The sequence below is a fragment of the Natrix helvetica genome (genome assembly GCF_964273705.1).
Source record: "Natrix helvetica genome assembly, chromosome: 3".
Taxonomy (NCBI): domain Eukaryota; kingdom Metazoa; phylum Chordata; class Lepidosauria; order Squamata; family Natricidae; genus Natrix; species Natrix helvetica.
Genome location: NC_138549.1, coordinates 106,762,848 through 106,784,390, shown reverse-complemented (window position 1 = coordinate 106,784,390; position 21,543 = coordinate 106,762,848). Strand labels below are relative to the sequence as shown.

Sequence of the window (21,543 nt, the reverse complement as noted above, 5' to 3'; positions counted from 1 at the left end):
ATGTGCTGCCTAGTTCATTGTACAGTTTACTGCACATTGCTTCTTGAGACAGGCAGTGCAATTTTTTTTTTTTGCAATTCAATACAAGCTGAACAAAGTTGTGTAAAGCTTATAACAGACTGTGAGCTAGTGAATATAACTTAAATGTACCATGCAAACAGGAGCCATACTTAAACAGACATTCAAAGAGAAGCAAGATTTTAACTTTACCAGTACCAGAGGTAAAAATCCCCCCCCCCCGACTTTTCATATAGAAATAAAGCTGGTATTGTAATATGATATAAATAATGGGTATTTTTATAAGAAAAAAAATTATACAATCATTTCTTTGTTTTTGAGTATCTGGTGTGACAGCCCTTGGTAGATATCTTGTTATGTAAGTAGAATCCACACTTCTATGAAACGGGTTTCAGGCAACTCCAAAGAGGGATGAATTACAACACTGTGTATAAGAAGCCATCTTCTGGCAATTCATCCAAACATCATGTTTCTTATGCGCATTAGGATTTGGGGGAGGGGGGATCATAGTCATGATTCACATCTTTCTATTCATGTTGTCGTCAAATGTTTGTACAAAAACCTATGGCATATGATCCACCATGTGATGAGCATTTGGATAAAAAAGTATCCAGAAATATTTTGGCTTTCATCCGGAGTGTTATTTTCCAGTGACATAGTCTACTGGCACTGTTTCCTTTTTTGCGAATGGAAGTTTAATGTTGGGAGGCGCAGAACTATGAGGAGTAATATTTGGGTTTTTTTGGCCTTCAGATGCTTGCAAGAGATGCTGCATACTCAGCTTGAATATAAGGCGGGGATCCTGACCAGGCAAAGACGGGCAGTTGCAACTTTCCCTTATTTTCAGTGCCTGGAAAGAGAGAAAAGGTGCGTTATGACACAAGCAAAAAAAAAACATTAATCAACAAAATTTACCTCAGAAATCCATAATTCCAACCAAAACCTCAATGTTCCTTCATTTACAGTTCAATATTGTTGGGCTTGGATTGAAAACTTCTCTGAAGCATTTTTTTTAAAAAAATATAACACATCCACCTATTTTGCACACTACCAATACTTTTAGAGGGAAAAATCAAAGTAACATTTTGATTTGCACATGGTCTTCCCAAACATTGCTTCTAAAAATTCGCTAGCTGTAGACCCAGTCATTTCCACTTACCAATCAATAACTTCACAGATATTTGCAGTGACAGAGTTTTCTCTTATTCTCGTGTTGAACATAAGCCACTGCATGGCTGCATTAATGTCAAATGGTATTACTCAAGCCAAGTGTAACGATTTGGGTTATTTGTTAAAAAGAGGAAATTCAGTTCCTTTCATACTAATGCAGCGTTTTTTTAAAAAATCTTGCAGCGTTTGGGTTTTTTGTAAAACAGAGTATTGTACCCATCTTCCCTTTGTTTTGTTTATTTATTTAAATTAGCAGAACATCAGCAACAGAGCCAAAGTTGCAAAAGACAGCAGAGCTTAAAGTAATATTTTGTCTGTACATGTTTGAGGGGGTAAGAGGGGCCTGATTAAACGTACTTCACACTGTTTTATCATCCATTAAATACAAAATGAAGGCTATAGGCAGGAGAGATAGAGAGTTATGCTCAGCATGGAACATTTCTGAAATTTTAGGCCACTCAAAATGATATTTGCAACAATTTCCTATATGAAGATTTATTGCTGGTACTGTAAATTTAGATTCGCCGAGGGAATGTCCTGTGCTGACTATTTTGTTTTACTTAGTGCCAATAATGTTGTGGAACACAAAGTAGTTTAAGACCTGTTACTGGGTTTAGAGCTTGACCCATGGTGCATTGCAATAGCAGAAATACCACTGTATGGATATATGGAAACAAATAACAGTGATATCTATTGTTGTTTATTTGGAATAAAATTCCATTTAGTCAAATTATGCTTCCTCCATAGTGCATTTTGGACTTAAAATTTAAAAATGGCTGCTTGCATATATGTGCATGAAGAAATAAAGCCTTAGGTCTGGAAAAATACAGTTTTTCCATATTTACAAATGCCATCTCTGCAATGTTCGAAAAACAGCAATATTCTGCTGTGCTGCCCCATTTCCTCCATTCACAAAAGTCTTCCTGTGTCAGTACAACGAAATGAAAGAAAAACACCTTTTCTTGAAGTATGAACGGATCATTATGCAATTTGCTTCGACAGAGCAGAATAATTAATCATGAAATCTGTCTGCAAATTTGAATGCATACTTACTATTTATATGTTCCCAGGGCTAAAATAAGAAAATAACGAATATGGCATATGGAGGAGTTTGACACCTTTCCTTCCAAATGTTTCCAACAGCATCAAACCCCCAAAGCCGAATTTAGGAAACAAGGATTGCTTGGATTTCGGGAATGAACTTTACCACAAATAGGATACTGTGGCAGAACTGTGAAAGCCTGCCAAAGCAATTCTTCACATTAATTTATACCTAGCGCCATAAAGCCCGAATTAACAGGTACCGTATTTTACGGAGTATGATGCATCTTTTTCCCTCAAAAAAAGAGGCTGAAAATCTGGGTGCGTCTTATACACTGAATGCAGCATTTTTTGCCTCCCGAAGCCCCGCCCCCTTCACCAAAATGGCCGTGCATAGCCTTTAGGAGGCTTTCAGAGAGCTTCTGGGGGCTGGGGAGGGCAAAAATAAGTGAAAAATGGGCTGTTTTTTGCCCCCCCAGCCCCCAGCAGCACTCTATAATCCTCCATAAAGCTATGTATGCTATTTTTTTGGCAAAAAATGGGCTGTTTTTTGCTCGCTTCCCTCCCCCCCCCCCCCCGGAGCACTCTGCAAGTCCCCCACAAGGTTATTCATGCCTCTTTTTTAAAAAAACGGGCTGTTTTGGGGAGGTTTGCAGAGTGCAAAACCTTTTTTTCCCTTTTGGAAAGCTCTTTAACTGATTGATGAGAATTACATCGGATCAAGTGCTGTGACAGCAGAAACAAAGTCTTAAGGTGCTGCAGATTATCAGTGATTTCCTTCTCCAGCACATGGATAAATACACCTAGAAACATCTACCTACCTACCTACTCTCTCTCTCTCCCTATCTATTGTATTTCTCTCTCTATCCCTCTATCTATCTACTACCTACCTACTCTCTCTCTCCCTACCTACCTACTGTATTTCTCTCTCTCTCTCTCTACCTACCTACCTACCTACCTACTCTCTCCCTATCTACTGTATTTCTCTCTCTCTTTCTATTTCTCTCTCTCTCTCTCTCTCTCCCCCTTTATCTACCTACCTACCTACTGTATTTCTCTCTCTTTCTTTCTCTCCCTCTCTATCCCTCTACCTAACTACCTACTTTTTTTAAAAAAATTGTCTCTTCAAAACCTTGGTGCATCTTATACTCCGAAAAATACAGTAGTCCTCAACCTATGACCACAGTTGGCCCCCAAATTTACACTGCTAAGCAAAGCAGTTGTTAAATGAGTTGTGCCTCATTTGAGGACCTTTTTTGCCACAGTTGTTAAGGAAACCACTGCAGTTGTTAAGCAAATCTGACTTCCCCCATTGATTTTGCTTGCCGGAAGCCAGCTGGGAAGGCTACTGATGATGATCACAGGACCTTGGGACATTGCAACTATCATAAATACATGCCCATTACCAAGTGTCCAAATTTTGATGATGTGACCATGGGGATCCTGCAACAGTCGTAAGTGTGAAACTTATCATAGGTCACTTTTTTCAGTGCTGTTGTAATTTCGAAGGTCACTAAAAGAATGGGTTAGAAATCGAGGATTTCCTATGCTTTGAGTCTCTTGGTCAAGCTTAGCTCTTCCCTTTTCTGAGACATCAGCACTTCATTCTAAAGGCTTTAATTTTTCCCTACATAAAGAGCCCCTCCAGGGAAGGAATTTTTTCCCAGAATTTAAGCAAGGGAAATCCCCCATCGCTTACTCCATCCAACTGATGCTAATTTCATTTTGAAAGCCTGCTAATGTTAAAGCTGTGTAATCTGCCCTTTAACAACGACTTACTTTCTTCGAGCATTAGCTAGTGTTAATTCCTCTTTGTTTGTTTGTTCAGCTAACCCCATATTCTCTCACCAAAGCAAGTAGGGAAACATATGAAGCAATACAGTATTCATTTATTATTTTGATTTACATGTCTGCCCAACTCAAAGCCAATTCTGGGTGGAATACAATTAAAATCAATGCAATAGCTAAAATAGCAACAAACAAACAAAAGAATAGCATGTAATGAGGAAAACACATACTATATAGCCATACAGATCAAATGAGCACACAAACAATCTATCCTAGAACTTAGGGAAAAAGCCAGGTTTAAATGTCTAAAGGTTTGCAGAGCCGGGACAATAGCATCTGGGGAAAGAAGCTATTCTAGAAGATAGAAACCATGACAAAGAGTGCCTGTTTTCTAGAACTTACCTTTGCTGACCTAGGCTTCCCAAGAGCATGAAGCAAACTCCTTGTTCCGACAAAAAACCCTCTTATTAATTTATTGTGAATTCTGCTCATTCACATCCAGCAAAATCTTTCAAGGGAGGATTTACAGTCACAGACCTTATCTGGCTTGGAGAGCTGACAGGCCGATATCTGTGAAACTTGGAGAGCCACGAGCCAATTAATCGAACTAATTATGTCCTACAAACTCCACTCCCCTTTCGCTCCTCTTTTATTTCCTCTGGGAAGGGCCATTCATCGTCCACCTGTGGCCTTACTCCCAAGTCAACTGCTGTTCTTTAGCTGTTCCCGTCATCTGGCAACTCTGTGCATGTACACACTGGGAAGAGGCTCCAGTGTTTGTCTGCCTCGCTGATGTCTGGCTCTGAAGGTAGCGAATAACTGGTATACAATTCTGGCCCCCTCTCTGCCTCCGACACAGAGCCTTCATTAGCACCGTCCCCAGACTCCAGGACTGGCCCATGTTCCTCCCCAACCTCCTCACTGGCAGGCCACAGCATCACCATTGCTTAATGAATGGGATTTGCCCACCCTGTTGGATCTTACAGGGCAGGCAGAAATAATGGGAAAGTTGTAAATGCGGCAATAACTATTATTCAATTTAGAGCAAACTAGATTATCTGGATCCTTTTCAGTCAGGGTTCATGGGACTATGATCATACGCTTAGATAACCTCTGGTGGGAGCAGGATGGGGGAGTGTAACCATTCTCATTATTCTTGACCTCTCAGAAGTCTTCAATACCATCATGGTATCCTTCCGGACCTACTTTGGGAGTGGGTGATACTGTGTTGCATGGATTTTCCTCCTCCTGTGGTCAGTTCCAGTCAGTGTTGAGGTCAGGACGGGGGGAAGAGATCAGACTGCAGCTGCTACTTTGTGGGGTGCCCCAGGGTTCAGTTCTCTTTCCTCTCCTATTTAATATCTACATGAGGCTGCTGGATACCGCAATGCAACAGTTCAGGGTGAGGTATCATCCATATGCTGATGATAGTTAGCTTTATATCTCTATCACAGCTCATATAACTTAGATGTTGGGCCTTTTCTTTGTTTCAAAGCATTGGATAAGTTATCAAAAGATGACACTAGAAAATGGGAGCTTTAGAGAAAACTGATTGCAAATTGGATGATGGAAGGTTGGCAGTTGAATGCAGATTGGCAACTGGATACTGGAAGTTGCTTCAGCAGAGGAAACTGAATTGCAAAGTGAGAAATGCTGTAAAGCAGGGCTCTTCCTACTTGGCACAACTTTTAAGATGTGTGGACTTCAACTTCCAGAATTCCTGAGCCAGCCATTCTCTAGAGCAGGGGTTTTCAATCTAGAGTCCACTAATTCCTTGGGATCTGTGGGTAGAATTTCAGGAAGTCTGCAAAGTTGCACGGGAAAAATAACTTCATTTTCACTAAACTCTAAGTGAAACTTAGCTTTTCATCCAATAATGTATGGAGGCAATAAAGTAATTTATGACCTCTGGACTCCAAAGATATTTGTTAACTTCAATCAATCTCACTATCTAAAATTATTACATCCAAAAAAGGGCACTCTTTTATTATTGATAAACAGATTAATAAAGAAGCACATTTATTATTACATTACGTACTTGTAACTTTTTAGTATTTTGGTAACTATGCTTGAGCTTAATTGGCTTCCTTTGTAATAATCTATATCTCTGCGTGCTATTTTGTGCATTTAAATACATTTTTATGAAAAGGGGTTGTTGATTTCACCGACTCTCAAAAGGGTCTATGGCCATGATGGCGAATCTATGGCACGCGTGCCACAGGTGACATGTGGAGCCCTCTGCGAGCACGCAAGCCGTCGCCAAGCTCAGCTCCACCACACATGCGGGCCGCCTCCCACCAGCTGATTTTTGGGTCTCTGCCATGAATGCGGGAGATGCACACGCATGCATGGGGTTACGGGTACATGCATGGAGGTGGGAGAGTATGGGGGTGTAGCAAAAAAACTTGTGCTCCGTTTTTTGTGCCAGGAGGCTTCAGGGAGGGCCTCCAGAGCCCGGGGGGAGGCCGTTTTTGCCCTCCTGGAGGCTCAAAGAAAGCCTATGGAGCCTCGGGAGGGTGAAAATTCCCCTCCCCCGCTATGATGCAGGAGGCCAAATAGGCCACACAGGGGGGAGGAGTCTTGCGTGCATGCACAGGGGGCGGGCACATTGCATTGTGGGCACACAATTTCAGCACACAAGGAGAAAAAGGTTAGCCATCACTGGTCTATAGCACAGAAGAGTTATGAACTCCTGCTCTAGAGGAAAGGGATTATCTGGACTATTTCCATCAGGATTTCAGAGCTAGGAATAGGAAAGTAATGGCACTGATTGCTCTAGAAAATGACTTTTGTTAGAACTTCATGGAGGGAGCGCTCTTCCTCCTAGTCCTATCAGACTACTCAACTACCTTTGATGGCACTGATCATGGGATTCTTCTGGACAAACTGTAAGGGAGGGAAATAACTGTATTACAGTGGCTTCATTTCTTCCCAAGCAGGCACTACATTACAGTCAGGATACAGGGGAGGAGAGATCAGTTCCATAGATCTTCCCCGTGGGATTTCCTAGAGTCCTTCACTTCTGTTATTTGACATAGGTATAAAGATGCGGGAAAAAGGATCATCTATTGGATTGGGGTAAAACGTTGTTAATATCGATATATACATACTGGCACTCTGGCTCAGCCACACAGATGCTGTTATAATCTTGATTCAGTTCCTGTAAGCTATGAGCGTCTGGATGGAATGATAAAGAGTACAGTGAAACCCAAACTAGGCAGAGTTCTTCTATGTCCAGAGATCGATTGGTTCTCCTTCTGCTCAAGAGATAACTCTGGATAGGGTAGCATTCACCCTGAAATAGGAGATACAAGGGTCCTCCTGTATTCATGGCTGTTTGCTGGGCAGTTGGAGGCTGTAGCCAAAGATGTTTGCCCAGCTTCAGCTAGTGGACCAAATGTATTAAGAACATATCCACTGCTGTTGACAGCAGTTTATTCCTTATAGTTTGTAAGGACTGCTGCAGTGCACTCTACATCAACCTACATCTGAAATGCGGAATGATATGGAACATTATGGTCTACTTACTAACAACCAAAAGCCACTACACCTGAGTTACACCAATACTGAAGTTGTTGCACATGTCCTTAGTTGGCTTCTGAGTACTATTCAAAGTGTTGGTTATTCATTACCAATAACTTTATCTTGTATTAATACTCTGAACCCATCTAGTAATTAATGCAGCCCCTGACTATCCCATCTAGCAGCCATGAATATAGTGTATATTTAGCTGTTACAAGCGTCTTTGCTTTGAACACGCTATATGTAAATTTCACTGAACATTTCTTTTTACCAGTAGGGTGAAGGAAAAAATAAAGTCAATATTCAGTGTCACTTTACACATTTATGTTTTGCCTTATGTTTTCTCTGGGTATACTTCAAGTACCCTGGCTTGAAGTTTTCATTATATTTTGGGAAAAGCAGTTAAGCCAAAAAAAAAAGATTCTGGAACTGATAGGAACAAGAACTGTATTAATATCATTTATCAATGCATTTCCTTCTTCCGTGTGTTAAATTACAGAGAGCTACATGTTTGCTTTATTAATTAGATCAAACAATGCCAATACTTGACAGTACCTGTCTAATTCCAAGACTCATCTTTCCTGGGAAATCCTCCCTTTATTGAACTGACTTAGAAGGAATCCTAGCAGAATTGAATCTTAGCAAGAAAAATAGCCTAATCTTGGTCCATTGCCACTTTTCCCATTTAAAACAGCTCAAGAAATTCACAGCATGATTAAGGCATTCTCCTGAGATTTAATTTGATATCGGCTGTAATCCACTCTGCATCCCAATGTTCATTCATTATTATTTAGCATTTTAAAAATATTATTTATTCTTTGGGAGGTAAGAAGACACGGGGCTTACAGGATGAAAGGTATGCTTTGCATGATTCAGCTTCTTTTGTGCTTTCGGGCATAACAGATCTATAAGAGAGGTCTGGAATGGATAACTACCCAATTAGAAATTGCTATGCCTTGAACAGTTAAAAACAGAAAAGAAGCTAAAGATCCTAACACAGCGATAGCGAATCTTTTTTGGCTCGTGTGCCATAAGTGGGGGGAGTGCAGGGGGGTCGTGTGCGGGCTTGCTGCACCCATAATGCAATGCGTGAGCCCCCAGTGCGCATGCGCGCACTACAGGCACAACCCCCCATTTTTACATGCTTTTTTTCACTTTCCCCAGGCTCCAGAGGCTTTATAGGAGCCTGGGGAGGGCGAAAACAACCTCCTCCGCCCCCCGGAAGCCCTCCGGAGGCTTCAGGGACCGTCAGGAGGCTTCCATGACGCCTTCGGAGTGCTCAAAACTACCCTCCGAGCAAACTGGAAGTCACTTCCGGTTTGCTCGGAGGATCGTTTTAAGCACTCCGAAGGCTTCAGGGACCGTCAGGAGGCTTCCCTGACGCCTTCGGAGTGCTCAAAACAACCCTCCGAGAAAACTGGAAGTCACTTCCGGTTTGCTCGGAGGATCGTTTTAAGCACTCCGAAGGCTTCAGGGACCGTCAGGAGGCTTCCTTGACGCCTTCGGAGTGCTCAAAACAACCCTCCGAGCAAACCGGAAGTCACTTCCAGTTTGCTCGGAGGATCGTTTTAAGCACTCCGAAGGCTTCAGGGACCGTCAGGAGGCTTCCTTGACGCCTTCGGAGTGCTCAAAACAACCCTCCGAGCAAACCGGAAGTCCCTTGTGACAGCTCTTCAAAAAGATGCAACTGGGATGGACTGAGAATTTCATTTTTTCAATTCAAAAGTCCGCCTGGCATTTAATGTGATTGGAAGTGCACAAAGACAGAACGACGTGATTTATCTGAAACTTCTAGAACTGTCCATGACAGCCATGGACCTGACCCAATTAATTCAGGGCCCCACACACGAAGGTGGCCACACTCTGGACCTTGTTTTTGTATCTGAACAGTGGACGAGTGATCTGGGAAGAGGGGATGTAATCATCACTCCCCTGTCATGGTCAGATCACTCATTTCTCCGGCTGGACTTCCCTGGCGCTACCCCCCACCGCGAGGAGGCGGAACCAAACTGTCCAAGTTGGTACCGCCCCAGGCGCCTGATGGAACCGGACAGGTTCCAGACGGAGCTTGGGCCATTCCCTGTAGCCCTGGCCCGCTCTCGCTCCGAGAACCTAGTGGCCGCCTGGAATAGGGCGGCCGCTGGGGCCCTGGACCGAGTTGCGCCTTTGCGGCCTCTCCTGCGGCGACGACCCACCCGGGCTCCTTGGTTTACCGAGGACCTGAGGGCGATGAAGCGCCATAGGAGACGCCTAGAGGGCAGGTGGAGGTCCTCACGCTCCGAATCTGATCAAACACAGGTAAGAGCCTATTCACGGACCTACCTTGTGGCATTAAGAGTGGCCAAACGTAGACATTGTGCCACTCTTATTGCGTCCGCCGATAACCGCCCTGCCGCCCTGTTTCGGGTGACCCGCTCTCTTATCACAGGGGACGCGGGAAGCCCCTTTACAGGGCAGAGCAGAGGAGTTTGGGGAATATCTGCAGGACAAAATCGCTCAGATCCGGAGCGGTTGGCCTCCTTCAGTGGACCAGAGGAGCCGTCAACAGTGAGTCTTGTGAGACCATTCTGGGAGGAGTTTGATTCTGTTGCCCCCGAGGATTTGGACAGGTTGCGTGGACGGCTGTGACCGACCACATGTTTAATGGACCCGTGTCCCTCCTGGTTGGTACTGGCATCCTGGGAAGTGACACGAGACTGGCTACTTGGCTTGGTGAACGCCTCTTTGGGCGAGGGGTCCCTACCTACCGCCTTGAAAGAGGCGGTGGTGAGGGCCTTACTCAAGAGGCCTTCCCTTGACCCGATGGAGCTAGCTAATTATCGTCCAGTCTCCAACCTTCCCTTTTTAGCGAAGGTTGTAGAGAATGTGGTGGCACAGCAGTTTCCACGACACCTTGAGGAATCCAAATATCTAGACCCACGCCAGTCCGGCTTCCGACCCGGACACAGCACGGAGACGGCCTTGGTTGCGTTGGTTGATGATCTCTGGAGGGCCAGAGATAGGGGTTGTTCCTCTATCCTGGTCCTATTAGATCTGTCAGCGGCTTTTGATACCATCGACCATGGTATCCTATTGCGCCGGCTGGGGGGGATGGGAGTTGGAGGCACCGTTCTGTGGTGGTTCGGCTCCTACCTCTCCGGCCGGACGCAATGTGTGTTGGCAGGGGGGCAGAGGTCGACCCTGAGGCCACTCACTTGTGGGGTGCCGCAGGGGTCGGTCCTCTCGCCCCTTCTGTTCAACGCATATGTGAAGCCGCTGGGGGAGATCATCCGTGGTTTTGGGGTGGAGTATCATCTGTACGCTAATGATACTCAGCTGTACATTTCCACCCCAAACCACCCCAACGAGGCTGTCAAGGTGATGACCCGGTGTTTGGAAGCCGTCGGGGTCTGGATGGGGGACAACAGACTCAAACTCAACCCCTCCAAGACTGAGTGGCTATGGCTACCGGCACCCCGGTTCAGCCAGTTGATTCCATCACTGGCCATAGGGGGCGAGCAATTGCCCCCTGTGGAACGGGCGTGCAATTTGGGCGTCCTCCTAGATGCCCGGCTGTCAATGGATGACCATGTGGCAGCCGTGGCAAGGGGGGCGTTCCACCAGGTTCGCCTGGTGCGCCAATTGCGCCCCCTACTGGACCGGGATGCCCTACACACGGTCACTCATGCACTGGTGACGTCTCGGCTGGACTACTGCAACGCCCTCTACATGGGGCTTCCCTTGGGACGCGCTCGAAGACTGCAGCTAGTCCAGAACGCAGCCGCGCAGGCTATTATGGGGAGTACTAGGTACTCCCACGTAACACCGTTCCTGCGCGAGCTGCACTGGCTACCTGTGGTCTTTCGAGTGCGTTTCAAGGTGTTAATTACCATCTTTAAAGCGCTCCATGGCACAGGACCTAGTTACTTGCGGGATCGCATCCTACCACATACTTCCCTGCGACCAATTCGCTCTCACAGGGAGGGACTCCTCCTGGTGCCGTCCACTAAGCAATGCCAACGGGCGGCGCCTAGGAGTAGAGCCTTCTCTGTGATGGGCCCAACCCTCTGGAATGATCTCCCCCCCCGATATCAGAACCACCACCGACTTCCGCTCCTTCCAACAAAAACTGAAGACTCACCTGTTCTGTTTAGCCGGCTTGGCCCATTCATAGTCTTATCTTACCTCCTGGCAGATATTTTTAATTGGGTATTTTTAGGGGTTATTTTTAAAATTGTTTTAATTGCTTTACTTTAGGTACAGTTTTTTACAGCCTCCTCTTTTAAGTACTTAGTATTTAACTATGTTTGTATGTATTTTTATGTATTTATGTGTTTTAATTTGACTGTACACTGCCCCAAGTCCCTTTTGGGAGAGTGGGCGGTATAAATTCTTGAAATAAAGCAAAGTAAAGTGTCCTGAGCTTGCAGTAAGCATTAGTGGTCAGACCAATATTTCTTCCAGACTGGATGTTCCCCCCCCCCCCCAATTTGGCATAGCATCACAAATGTATACAAATTGAGATTATGAACTGCAAGAGTTGTGACATTTGAAGAAGGTCTAAAAGATAACAGATAAACGATGCCTATGGAAGCTTTGGCACTGTCTTATCTAGCAGGAAATGTGTACACAGATTATATATATTTTGTGCACTGTTTTACAACAGCTTCTTTATACCACATCCCTTAAGTATGTAAGTATAGATTCAGTACATTGTACTTTCTGCCAAATTCTGGTTGCTTCCCCAAAGCGGATGCCACATTCATTATGTATACAGAAAACAACATCCAGTGTATCACTTAAGAGTTAGGGTTATTGGAAGTATGGTTACCTTTAAAAAGACCAGGCTGCGAATTATCCCCAAGGAACAGAACTCCAAAGGTTTTAAATACCATTTTCGCTTTTTGCAAACCTTACAATTTTATAGTCAAGTAAAACAAATTTTAAAGGAAAAACACAGTAAACAATATATATATATAGTCTCCTGAATTACAGTGCTCAGTTCAATATGTGAAGAAATAACCCCTGTTTGGGAACCAATGACACAGTTTAAAAAATAATTTATGGTCTCCACACAAGTTTGTCTGCTTATCATCTGCTTACACAAATATTCACAGAACGGCAGCATAATAGTATCCTAAATGATACATTCCCAGAATACTTTTCTCCATCTATCTTCAATCATCCAAGTGTTAAATTTCCCCTCTGACTTGCTTATCTTAAATCTGTACAAACCAATTCTGTATTTTAGATCTCTCCCCAAGGATTTCTTTTTCCATGCTAAATTGAAAATCTCCTTCCACTTCTTGCTATAAAAGGAATAGTTTTTCCTTAAATAAATGTACCTAGGTTTTAAAAAATGGTCATCTTCCAGTCTCAACAGATTAGAAGTGACAATGAGTTCTTAGTTTCTCAGTATAAGTAACCATTTGCTTATAATCATGGAAAGCTTCTAAGATACGTAGTATTCTTGATTTACTGCACCAAGATTTCTCTTGTTTCTATCACTTTGACATTGAATGAATGGTTAGATCTGTAAAATAACAATGACAACACCATCTTTCAACAAGAATATAGCATTTTTTAACAAGAATATGCATTATGGTCACAAAATGGAAAAGCATATGAGTGTTCCTGTTTCGAGAGGTGCTCTCAAACATTAAGGTATTTGGGCTGCTTCAAAAGAAAAACATGTCAAGTACTTTAATGGAAATGACCCACAATCACAGCTGTAAAGGTTGACATTTGATTAGTAAAAATCTGAAAATCCTTCCTTTTTGCAACTAACAATTAAACTTTAGCAGTTGGCATTGAGTTTAGTTGAAATTATTTCAAGTGGGTAAAAAGGAAGATATTTTTCCTGCAAAATAGAAACAGCAAGGAAAACGCTCTTATCCTTCAAAATACTAAGTTCTGGGGACATCCAATTAAGTTAAAAGTAGTGAGAAAGTCAGGACAGAAAAGGGAAGTTCTTCATATAAAACATAATTAAATTATAGTGTTTGTTATTACAAATGATTGACATTTCAGTAGCTTTAGAATGGGATTAGACTATTCATGACTGCTTTTCCTGATGCCTAGGAGGTAACCTTAAGGCAGGGGTGTCCAAACTTGGGAACTTTAAGACTTGTGGACTTCAACTCCCAGAATTCCCCAGCCAGCCATGCTGGCTGGGGAATTCTGGGAGTTGAAGTCCACAAGCCTTAAAGTTCCCAAGTTTGGACACCCCTGCCTTAAGCATTGGAAGCAATACGCTTTTGAATATGAGCTACAGGTACACCTCGATTTATGATCATTTATTTAATTATGGTTTGAATTTACGAGGGCCTCAAAAAAAGTAACCTACAACCTTTCCTGGAAATTGGGATTGTCACAAAACCTCTTTCATCACAAGATCAGAAATCAGGCGCTTGGAAATTGGCTTGCATTTATGACAATTGCAATATCTTGGAGTGATCACAATTTGTGACTTTCCCGGCTAAATTCCAATAAGCTACGTCAATTGTGGAAAGCCGGGTTCACTTAACAATCATTTGCTTAGCTTAACAACCATGATCAAATGATCATAAAATCAGGTCTGGCCATGTAATGACTTGATTTCCTTGCTTAGAGATCCAAACTGCTGTCGCAATTTGTTTGTAAGTTGAGGGCTACCTGTTCTAAAGGATGCAGATGTATTTTTAACATTAATGTTGTTTTCTTCAACTGAAAATCTGATTCATTATCTATTTCACTATCCCTTATATACAGATATGGAAGGGTGGAAGAATTCTTAACAGTAAGTTGGGGATCCCACCATCAACATACTGAAGAAGGCAAGTATGTTGTTCTTATCAGTTCACATTGCCCAGATCCTCCAATATATGGCCTCTTTGAAACATTAAAGTTTTAAAATTTTAAGATGACGATGTGGCCATATCATAAAATCAACATGAAGATTCACTTGATCGTTTGATCTTGCTTAGTACAAATCTTGCGTAATGAAGGACTGCAAAAGTTCCCAGTATGATGTCCTTCAGTTCTAATTTGTTCACAAATCTCTCCTTTGATGCAGTATAAGCGCCATGCTTCATATGTGTGGAAGAGAGAGAGAAGGAGAGGAAGAGGGGAGGGAGGGAGGGAGAAAGAAAGAAAAAAGAAAAAGAAGGAAGGAAGGAAGAAGGAAGGAAGGAAGGAGGGAGGGAGGGAGGGAGGGAGGGAGAAAGAAAGAAAAAAGAAAAAGAAGGAAGGAAGGAAGGAAGGAAGGAAGGAAGGAAGGAAGGAAGGAAGGAAGAAAGAAAGAAAGAAAGAAAGAAAGAAAGAAAGAAAGAAAGAAAGAAAGAAAGAAAGAAAGAAAGAAAGAAAAAGAGAGAGACTGGCCAAGGTTCGCCACCACAATTTTATTAAAGGACATCTATCCACCACTATGGCAGTCCAATGCCCACAAAATAACCTCTCAAAACTCCAAGTGTGCCACTGATCAATGAAGCTGAGGATTTTTGCCTCAGGCTATAACATAAAACTACTTATTTTCACCTAACTGTGAATTTCCCACAGGCTTCCTGTTGGCTGATTTCATTCTGTGGTCTAGATGAGTATTTAACTCAGCAGAGTTGTTGTGTTTCTCTACACTTACTAAATGCAAGCATAATTTGTATTCTGTGTGTCCAGCAAATCCACAAATAACAGAGAAATGATGCATATTTCTATATACTTCATTATACTGAGAATAAGCATTATGTGTTACTAGATGAGAGCCCCACTTGCAATTTCCTTGAAATCAGCTATATGAATTCCACATACAGGTAATCCCCACTTGCAACCATTCATTAAGTGATTGTTTGAAGTTACAATGGCATTGAAAACAAGTAACCTGTGACCATTTTTCCTACTTACGACCATTGAACGATCACATGATCAAAATTCGGACGCTTGGCAACTAGCTCATATTCATGATAGCTTCATTATCTCGGGGTCGTGGGATCACCTGTTGCAACCTTCTAACAAAGTCAATGGGGAAGCCAGATACATTTAACAACTTTAAAACTTTAAAAACAGCAGTGAATCACTTAAAAATTGTGGAAAGAAAGGTTGTAAAATGGAGCGAAACTCACATAAGTTTTTGCTTAACAGCAGAAATTTTAGGCTCAATTGCAGTCGTAAGTCAAGGACTACCCGTACTTCTGATGCAATGCTTTAGTGTGCCAATGACTGCCAGAAGATGCATGCACACATTATATACTAGTTCATTATATACTTTTTCTCCTTGTTACATCGCAAACCACTATCCGTAGTCTGAATCCTCTTTGAACAAGGATGAAAATCACATTTGGGGGAGAACAGCAAACATACATACAATGACATCAATTCTAAGAGCAAGCAATTTACAGATGGTAACTCCCACTAGAAGACATGGAGGAGTAGAATAACACAAAATTTTCAACACCCAATGGCTAGGGGAGTAAACAAATGAATGAGACAGAATAATAAACAGACCATACGTGTATCAGTCCACTCAGTATTCTTACCACAGGTCATCTGACTGGAGGGATGACTGGAAAGTCAATTATAAAAACTAACCCCTGTCATCTCGGGTTATGTCTTATACTAGCCAATTTCTGTAATATTTATTTTATTATTATTTTGAAGCATCTATGCATGGATTGCAAAACGCAGTGCAAATTGACAGCATGCAACCTGGTGACAATTTTCTTTAGAAAAAAAGGGAAAGACAAAATAAAGCATGCTTGCTGGTAGATTGCAAAACGCATTATGTATATTTATCAGGGACACTTTAAGGAAACTAGACACCCACATTGTCTCATTGCTAATTTATTTCATGTGGAGTGAAACTCTCTGTGATTAACAAATAAGACAGGGCACGCAAGGTTTACAAAGGGTGACTAACCTCTGGTATCAGTCTGTCTAATTGTTCAGCTCGATTCTCGTGTGATGGGTGTGTAGAAAGCCATTCTGGTAATTTGGGTTCGTTATGTAGAATCGTAGCCAGTTCCATTTGCTGCCAGAAGACAGAACTGGCTCTTACATCCATACAAGCCTAGAACATATATGCAGAAAACTGCTTAGTAAAGACATTTTCATAAATTCCTTGCACAACAATTAGAAATCTTGTATGTATTGCTGGATGCTCTCTTGACATAAAGGAAATTTATCCATTAATCAAATTAGTTTCTATGGCAAGTTCCTAAGATAAGATATGGGAAGTTCCTAAGTTAGGGACACGGTGGCTCAGTAGCTAAGACGCTGAGCTTGTTGATCAGAAAGGTCGGCAGTTCAGCGGTTTGAACCCTAGTACTGCGTAACGGAGTGAGCTCCCGTTACTTGCCCCAGCTTCTGCCAACCTAGCTGTTTGAAAACATGTAAAAAAAATGCAAGTAGAAAAATAGGAACCACCTTTGGTGGGAAGGTAACAGCATTCCGTGTGCCTTTGGCATTTAGTCATGCCGGCCACATGACCACAGAGATGGCTTTGGACAGAGCTGGCTCTTCGGCTTTGAAACGGAGATGAGCACCGCCCGCTAGAGTAGGGAACGACTAGCACATATGTGCGAGGGGAACCATCACCTTATGGGAAGTTCCTAAGATATCAACATGCTGAAACTCACAAAGTACAGTAAGTCATTAGGTTTTTGGAGAGGTGCCTTTGACTCAGGTTGACTGCTGGTGACTTCCTGGACTAGTCCCTAAAGTTTTCTTGGCAAGATTTTCAGAAGGGGTTTGCCATTGCCTCTTTGCTAGGGTGAGAGGACGGGGGTTGCTGTCAGCAAAGAAGACGCAAAAGACAGAAAGCATAGGAATACTCCTGGACGGTTTTCATTGCAGGAATTGTGACATCCCTTGCTGTGAAACCAAAGTAATTGGTAGACCTTCTCACTTTAGAAGTGAATGGGGTAATAATAATAATAATAATAATAATAATAATAATAATAATAATAATAATAATAATAATAATAAAGCCAGCATAGCCATTGAAGTGTTTTTTTGAAAGAACAAAGCCCTCTAACTAAAAAAAGAATTGAAACAAAGAATAACTGAACTTCTATAGCAGCCCAAATACAACAGAATAAGGCTACCTACATTGAAGTTTGTTACAAGGAAACAGCTAGCACAAGTATTAATAGATACCAATACTGTAATATCTAATACCATCTGATTACAAGAAAAAAATTAAGTAATTTGCTAGAATCAATCGTTGTTGGATGCTGGATACAAAATCAGCAAACAAGAAAAAACTCAAACAGTGCATACCAAAATGGAAAATCAGGTGGGCATTTTGAAAGGTATCCAGAGATTGTCGTAAATATCTGCAAAATTGTCTGGCTTGATTCAAATGACTATCTTTTATTACTTCATTTTAAAAATGAACAGCTTCTGGGTAGTATAGTGAAAAAATTTCAGTTGGCAATAAGAGAGCCTTGCCCATTGACATTCATGGGAAAACACTAAGGCAGCAATAGAAAACGTTGATTAAATACGCACAGAAAGAACTAATACCAATGTAATGAACATTATTGTAAACACTAATTATTATTTCCTAACACTATTTGTACCCAGACAAACACAGTTTAATTGAAAATAGAATTTTTATATGTTATAAAATAAAATATTTTTTAAAAAAAAAACATATGCACAGAAAAGCTGGGTGGGAGAAAGATGGGATGTATTTACTGAGTCAGAATTAGCCTTCTCTAAACTGGCAGTTCCCAGATGCATGGACTTCTCAGAATTCAAAACCGCTGTAATTATTGCAGAGACATCCTTGTTTAGAACTCATGATTATTCAGGCAATCACTCATAGTAGGAAGAACCCTAAGCAACAGACATAATGGGATAAGGTAGCTCAATTATAACATTTTTATCTTGGTAGCAAATTAGTTTTGTCTCCTCCCTTGCCTTCTTTCCTCTTACTTCCAAACTAATCCACATGGGAGGATTAGATCAAATGAGAGGAAGTAGGCATCTTTGCTCTCTTCCTCTTTAGTCAGTTTTGCCTGAAACTTTTTGAGGGTGACAAGAGGACGTCATCGCATTTAACTAGAACAGAAGAATAGAAGATGAGTAATTGACTCACATACAAATATAAGGAGCAGAGGTTTGGACCAGTTCACCCAAACTGGTAGCGGAAATCGTGGGTGGGCCTGCCCACCTTTCCCCGGCTCTATGCCGTCCTATTTAGGGTCATTTTTGAGGCTGGGTACATGGACGGAAGGCGTGCACCCGAGCAAAGCGCATGTGCGGATGGCTAGTACATGCGCGGAAGGGGCGCGTATGCCGAACCAGTGGTAACAAAATGCAAAACCCACTGCTGAAAAGAAGATACCAGTTTTGTGAAAAGAAACAAAACTACCTGAACTAAGATGTGGACTTTTGTCAGCAAAACAAACATGCACACGCACACACATACGCAAATATGAAACAAAACTGCTGTGCAATGTGGAAACGATAAAAACAAGAGTTTTGAAATATTCTTTACAAATATCGAAGGTACTGAAGAAAATACTATGGGGATAAATGGTTAAAAATTTTCTGTATCGTAAAGTTTTATTTAAGAAATATTTGTAGCCTCACTGACTCCACTATATACTCCAGGATCAGACTGCCTCTGAGCCTGCTGGCTTTTCATAAAGCCTGAAGAGCTGGATGTGCTCCGGGGTCTCAGGGTCAGGAGATTGAATGCCCGTTGAGAGATCTTTAATAATGGTTTTGTTTGGATTTATCTTCTGTGACCACTATTAGGTTTCCCCCCCCCCCTTCGCTTTTAGTGAAAAGCTGCATTTGTGAGATGGGTGGCCCTATAAATCAATTCAATAAATACATTAAATAAGTGTGTGTTTACATATTCGTATTCCACTTATACATGCGACCCGTCATAAAAGGCTATTCAATAATGCAAAGGTGTGAACATGGTATGATAAAACCTGCTCCAGATGCCTGGGGGGGGGGGGGAGGGAATCAGCACCTTCAGATAGGTAGTGCTTTCATACAACAATCTTGGATTTTCATATCAGCACCACAGCACATACATGAATAGTAGTGGAGAACGTGTAGTGTGTAGCGATGTGTTATGTTCCAACTTTTAATTAATTGCATAGGTTGAACGTTATGGGTTGAAAGAAGGTAGCTATTTGGATTTCACTGCTTACTCCCATTTTTCTTTGTGCTGGTCATTGATCAAATAAAGACTACTTTAGTTACCCCATCTTCCCTTTTTTGAAAGGAATGAATGTTATCATTATAAAATAGTAATAGTGTGATTTTTCTATAGAAACCATTTAAATTGATTCATCGTTGTATAAAAGATAAAATCCTGGAAAGGAATTTAAAGAATTCTGGCCCACAAATATCTTTAAAGGAAAGTTACTGATATTGTTGTTAATTAACATGAGCTAGAACACTACTTAAATATAATGCTTTATTTAGCAGTCCAAGCAATTCACATATTCTAAAAACCTCATAGACATTTTTATTATCACTAGGTGGCAGTGATGGTATATAATGATAGGCATGTCACATATAGACTTATAAGTGTATATACATACATGTATTAAGAATGCATACAAAGTTAGTGGAAGAAAATAATCCCAAGACTAAAATTAAAGACATTACAACTAAAGGGGGAAGCTAATTGTCAGCAACACCATCTACTGAGAATTAATTCAACTGAAACTCTAACAAAGAAAGACAATTCTTACCTTAGCAGCAAACCGAAGTCCCACCTTGTCAGCTTCAGCTTCTAAAGTCCTGTTGTATGGCATATCAAAAAGCAACTAGAATGAAAGAAGAGGAAAAATAAGCCAGTGTTTATACTTGCTACTTTCTGAAATAAACCAGTTTCTTATCGAAATCTACCTGAAAATTACGCTCATTGAGGTTCTGCTAAACACAAGAGTGCCTTTTTTAGTAATATAGGTAGAGATGATTAATGAGTAGAATTTTTAAAAGGAAATGTTTTGGAGCACACATGGTGAGCAGGGTGGTCCCATCTGTACCTCCTTAAACCAAGTGCTTCTTTTCTTGGATTTATGGGATTTGGAAAAGGCATGACTTATTTATGTCTACTTTTCTTCCAAAGCATTGGATTCCCAACCCCCTATCATTCTTACTTTATAAAACTACCTACCTCAACGGTATAGTTTTCTTATTTGTTTATTGAAATATATCCCACTGAAAACCAAACAGTCCCTTTGGCAGCTTACAATTGGCCTAGTGCACAGGTGTCAAACTCGTGGCATTACGTTGCCATCACATAACATTTTGCGACTTTTTTCCCATTCGCGGAGTGGGCATGGCCCGCGCGTGACGCATCCAGCCCGCAGGCCACCAGTTTGACACCCCTGGTCTAATGGTTAAGGCAGCAGAATAGAAAGGAGGAAAGTGTGAGTTCAAATTCCACCTTAGCCATGAAAGCCAACTGGGCGACTTTGAGCCAGTCACTCCCTCTCATTCCAACTCACCTCATAGGGTTGTTGTTGTGAGGAAAATAGGAGGAGGAGGAAGGTGTGTTGGATATGTTCACCGCCTTGAGTTATTTGTAAAAATAATAAAGATGTAATATAAATAAATATCCCAAATTAAAATACAATATATATATAAAATAACCCAAAAATAAAACACAAAGTCTCCACTAAAAACAAATAGGTGGTGCCATTTCTCAAACACCAATTTACCAGAAAAAGGACTGCTTCTGCACTTTGGCCCTCTCAACCTCCCCAAAGCACGGAAGAGCCAACTGATTCTCCAAATAGGATCAGTCAAGCTAATTCCAAGGTTGGGAATTCCAGAGGTTCTGCAAGTAACTTAGAGCCAAGCTTTAAAGAGCAACATGAGTGAAATCCAATACTTTAAATCAGATGGTAATAAGGATCCAGTGCAGATGTAATATGATTTCATGAACAACGGCCAATAAGCATCTAATCCACTGCCTTTTGCACTAACTGTGGCTTTCAGGTGGTCTTTAAAAGCAGCTGCCTGTAGAGCATGTCCAGCAGCTGAAGTAGGTGGTGACGAGGGCATGAGGCAACGTAA

The 21,543-nt window shown here is 41.7% G+C and overlaps 1 protein-coding gene across 4 annotated transcripts in view; it reads right to left on the bottom strand.

Annotated features, from left to right (window-relative positions):
* Positions 1–281: 281 nt before the first annotated feature.
* OMA1 (OMA1 zinc metallopeptidase) overlaps positions 282–21,543 on the bottom strand; it is a 36,677-nt gene continuing 15,415 nt past the window's right edge. For all 4 annotated transcript variants that reach the window (XM_081947736.1, XM_081947738.1, XM_081947735.1 and 1 more), the window contains 3 exons: positions 20,211–20,285; positions 16,406–16,555; positions 282–868 (listed from right to left, as the gene is read on the bottom strand). In XM_081947736.1, the coding sequence (XP_081803862.1) occupies positions 659–868; positions 16,406–16,555; positions 20,211–20,285 (435 nt within the window). In that variant the 3' untranslated portion in view covers positions 282–658. The remainder of the gene's footprint in view (positions 869–16,405; positions 16,556–20,210; positions 20,286–21,543) is intronic.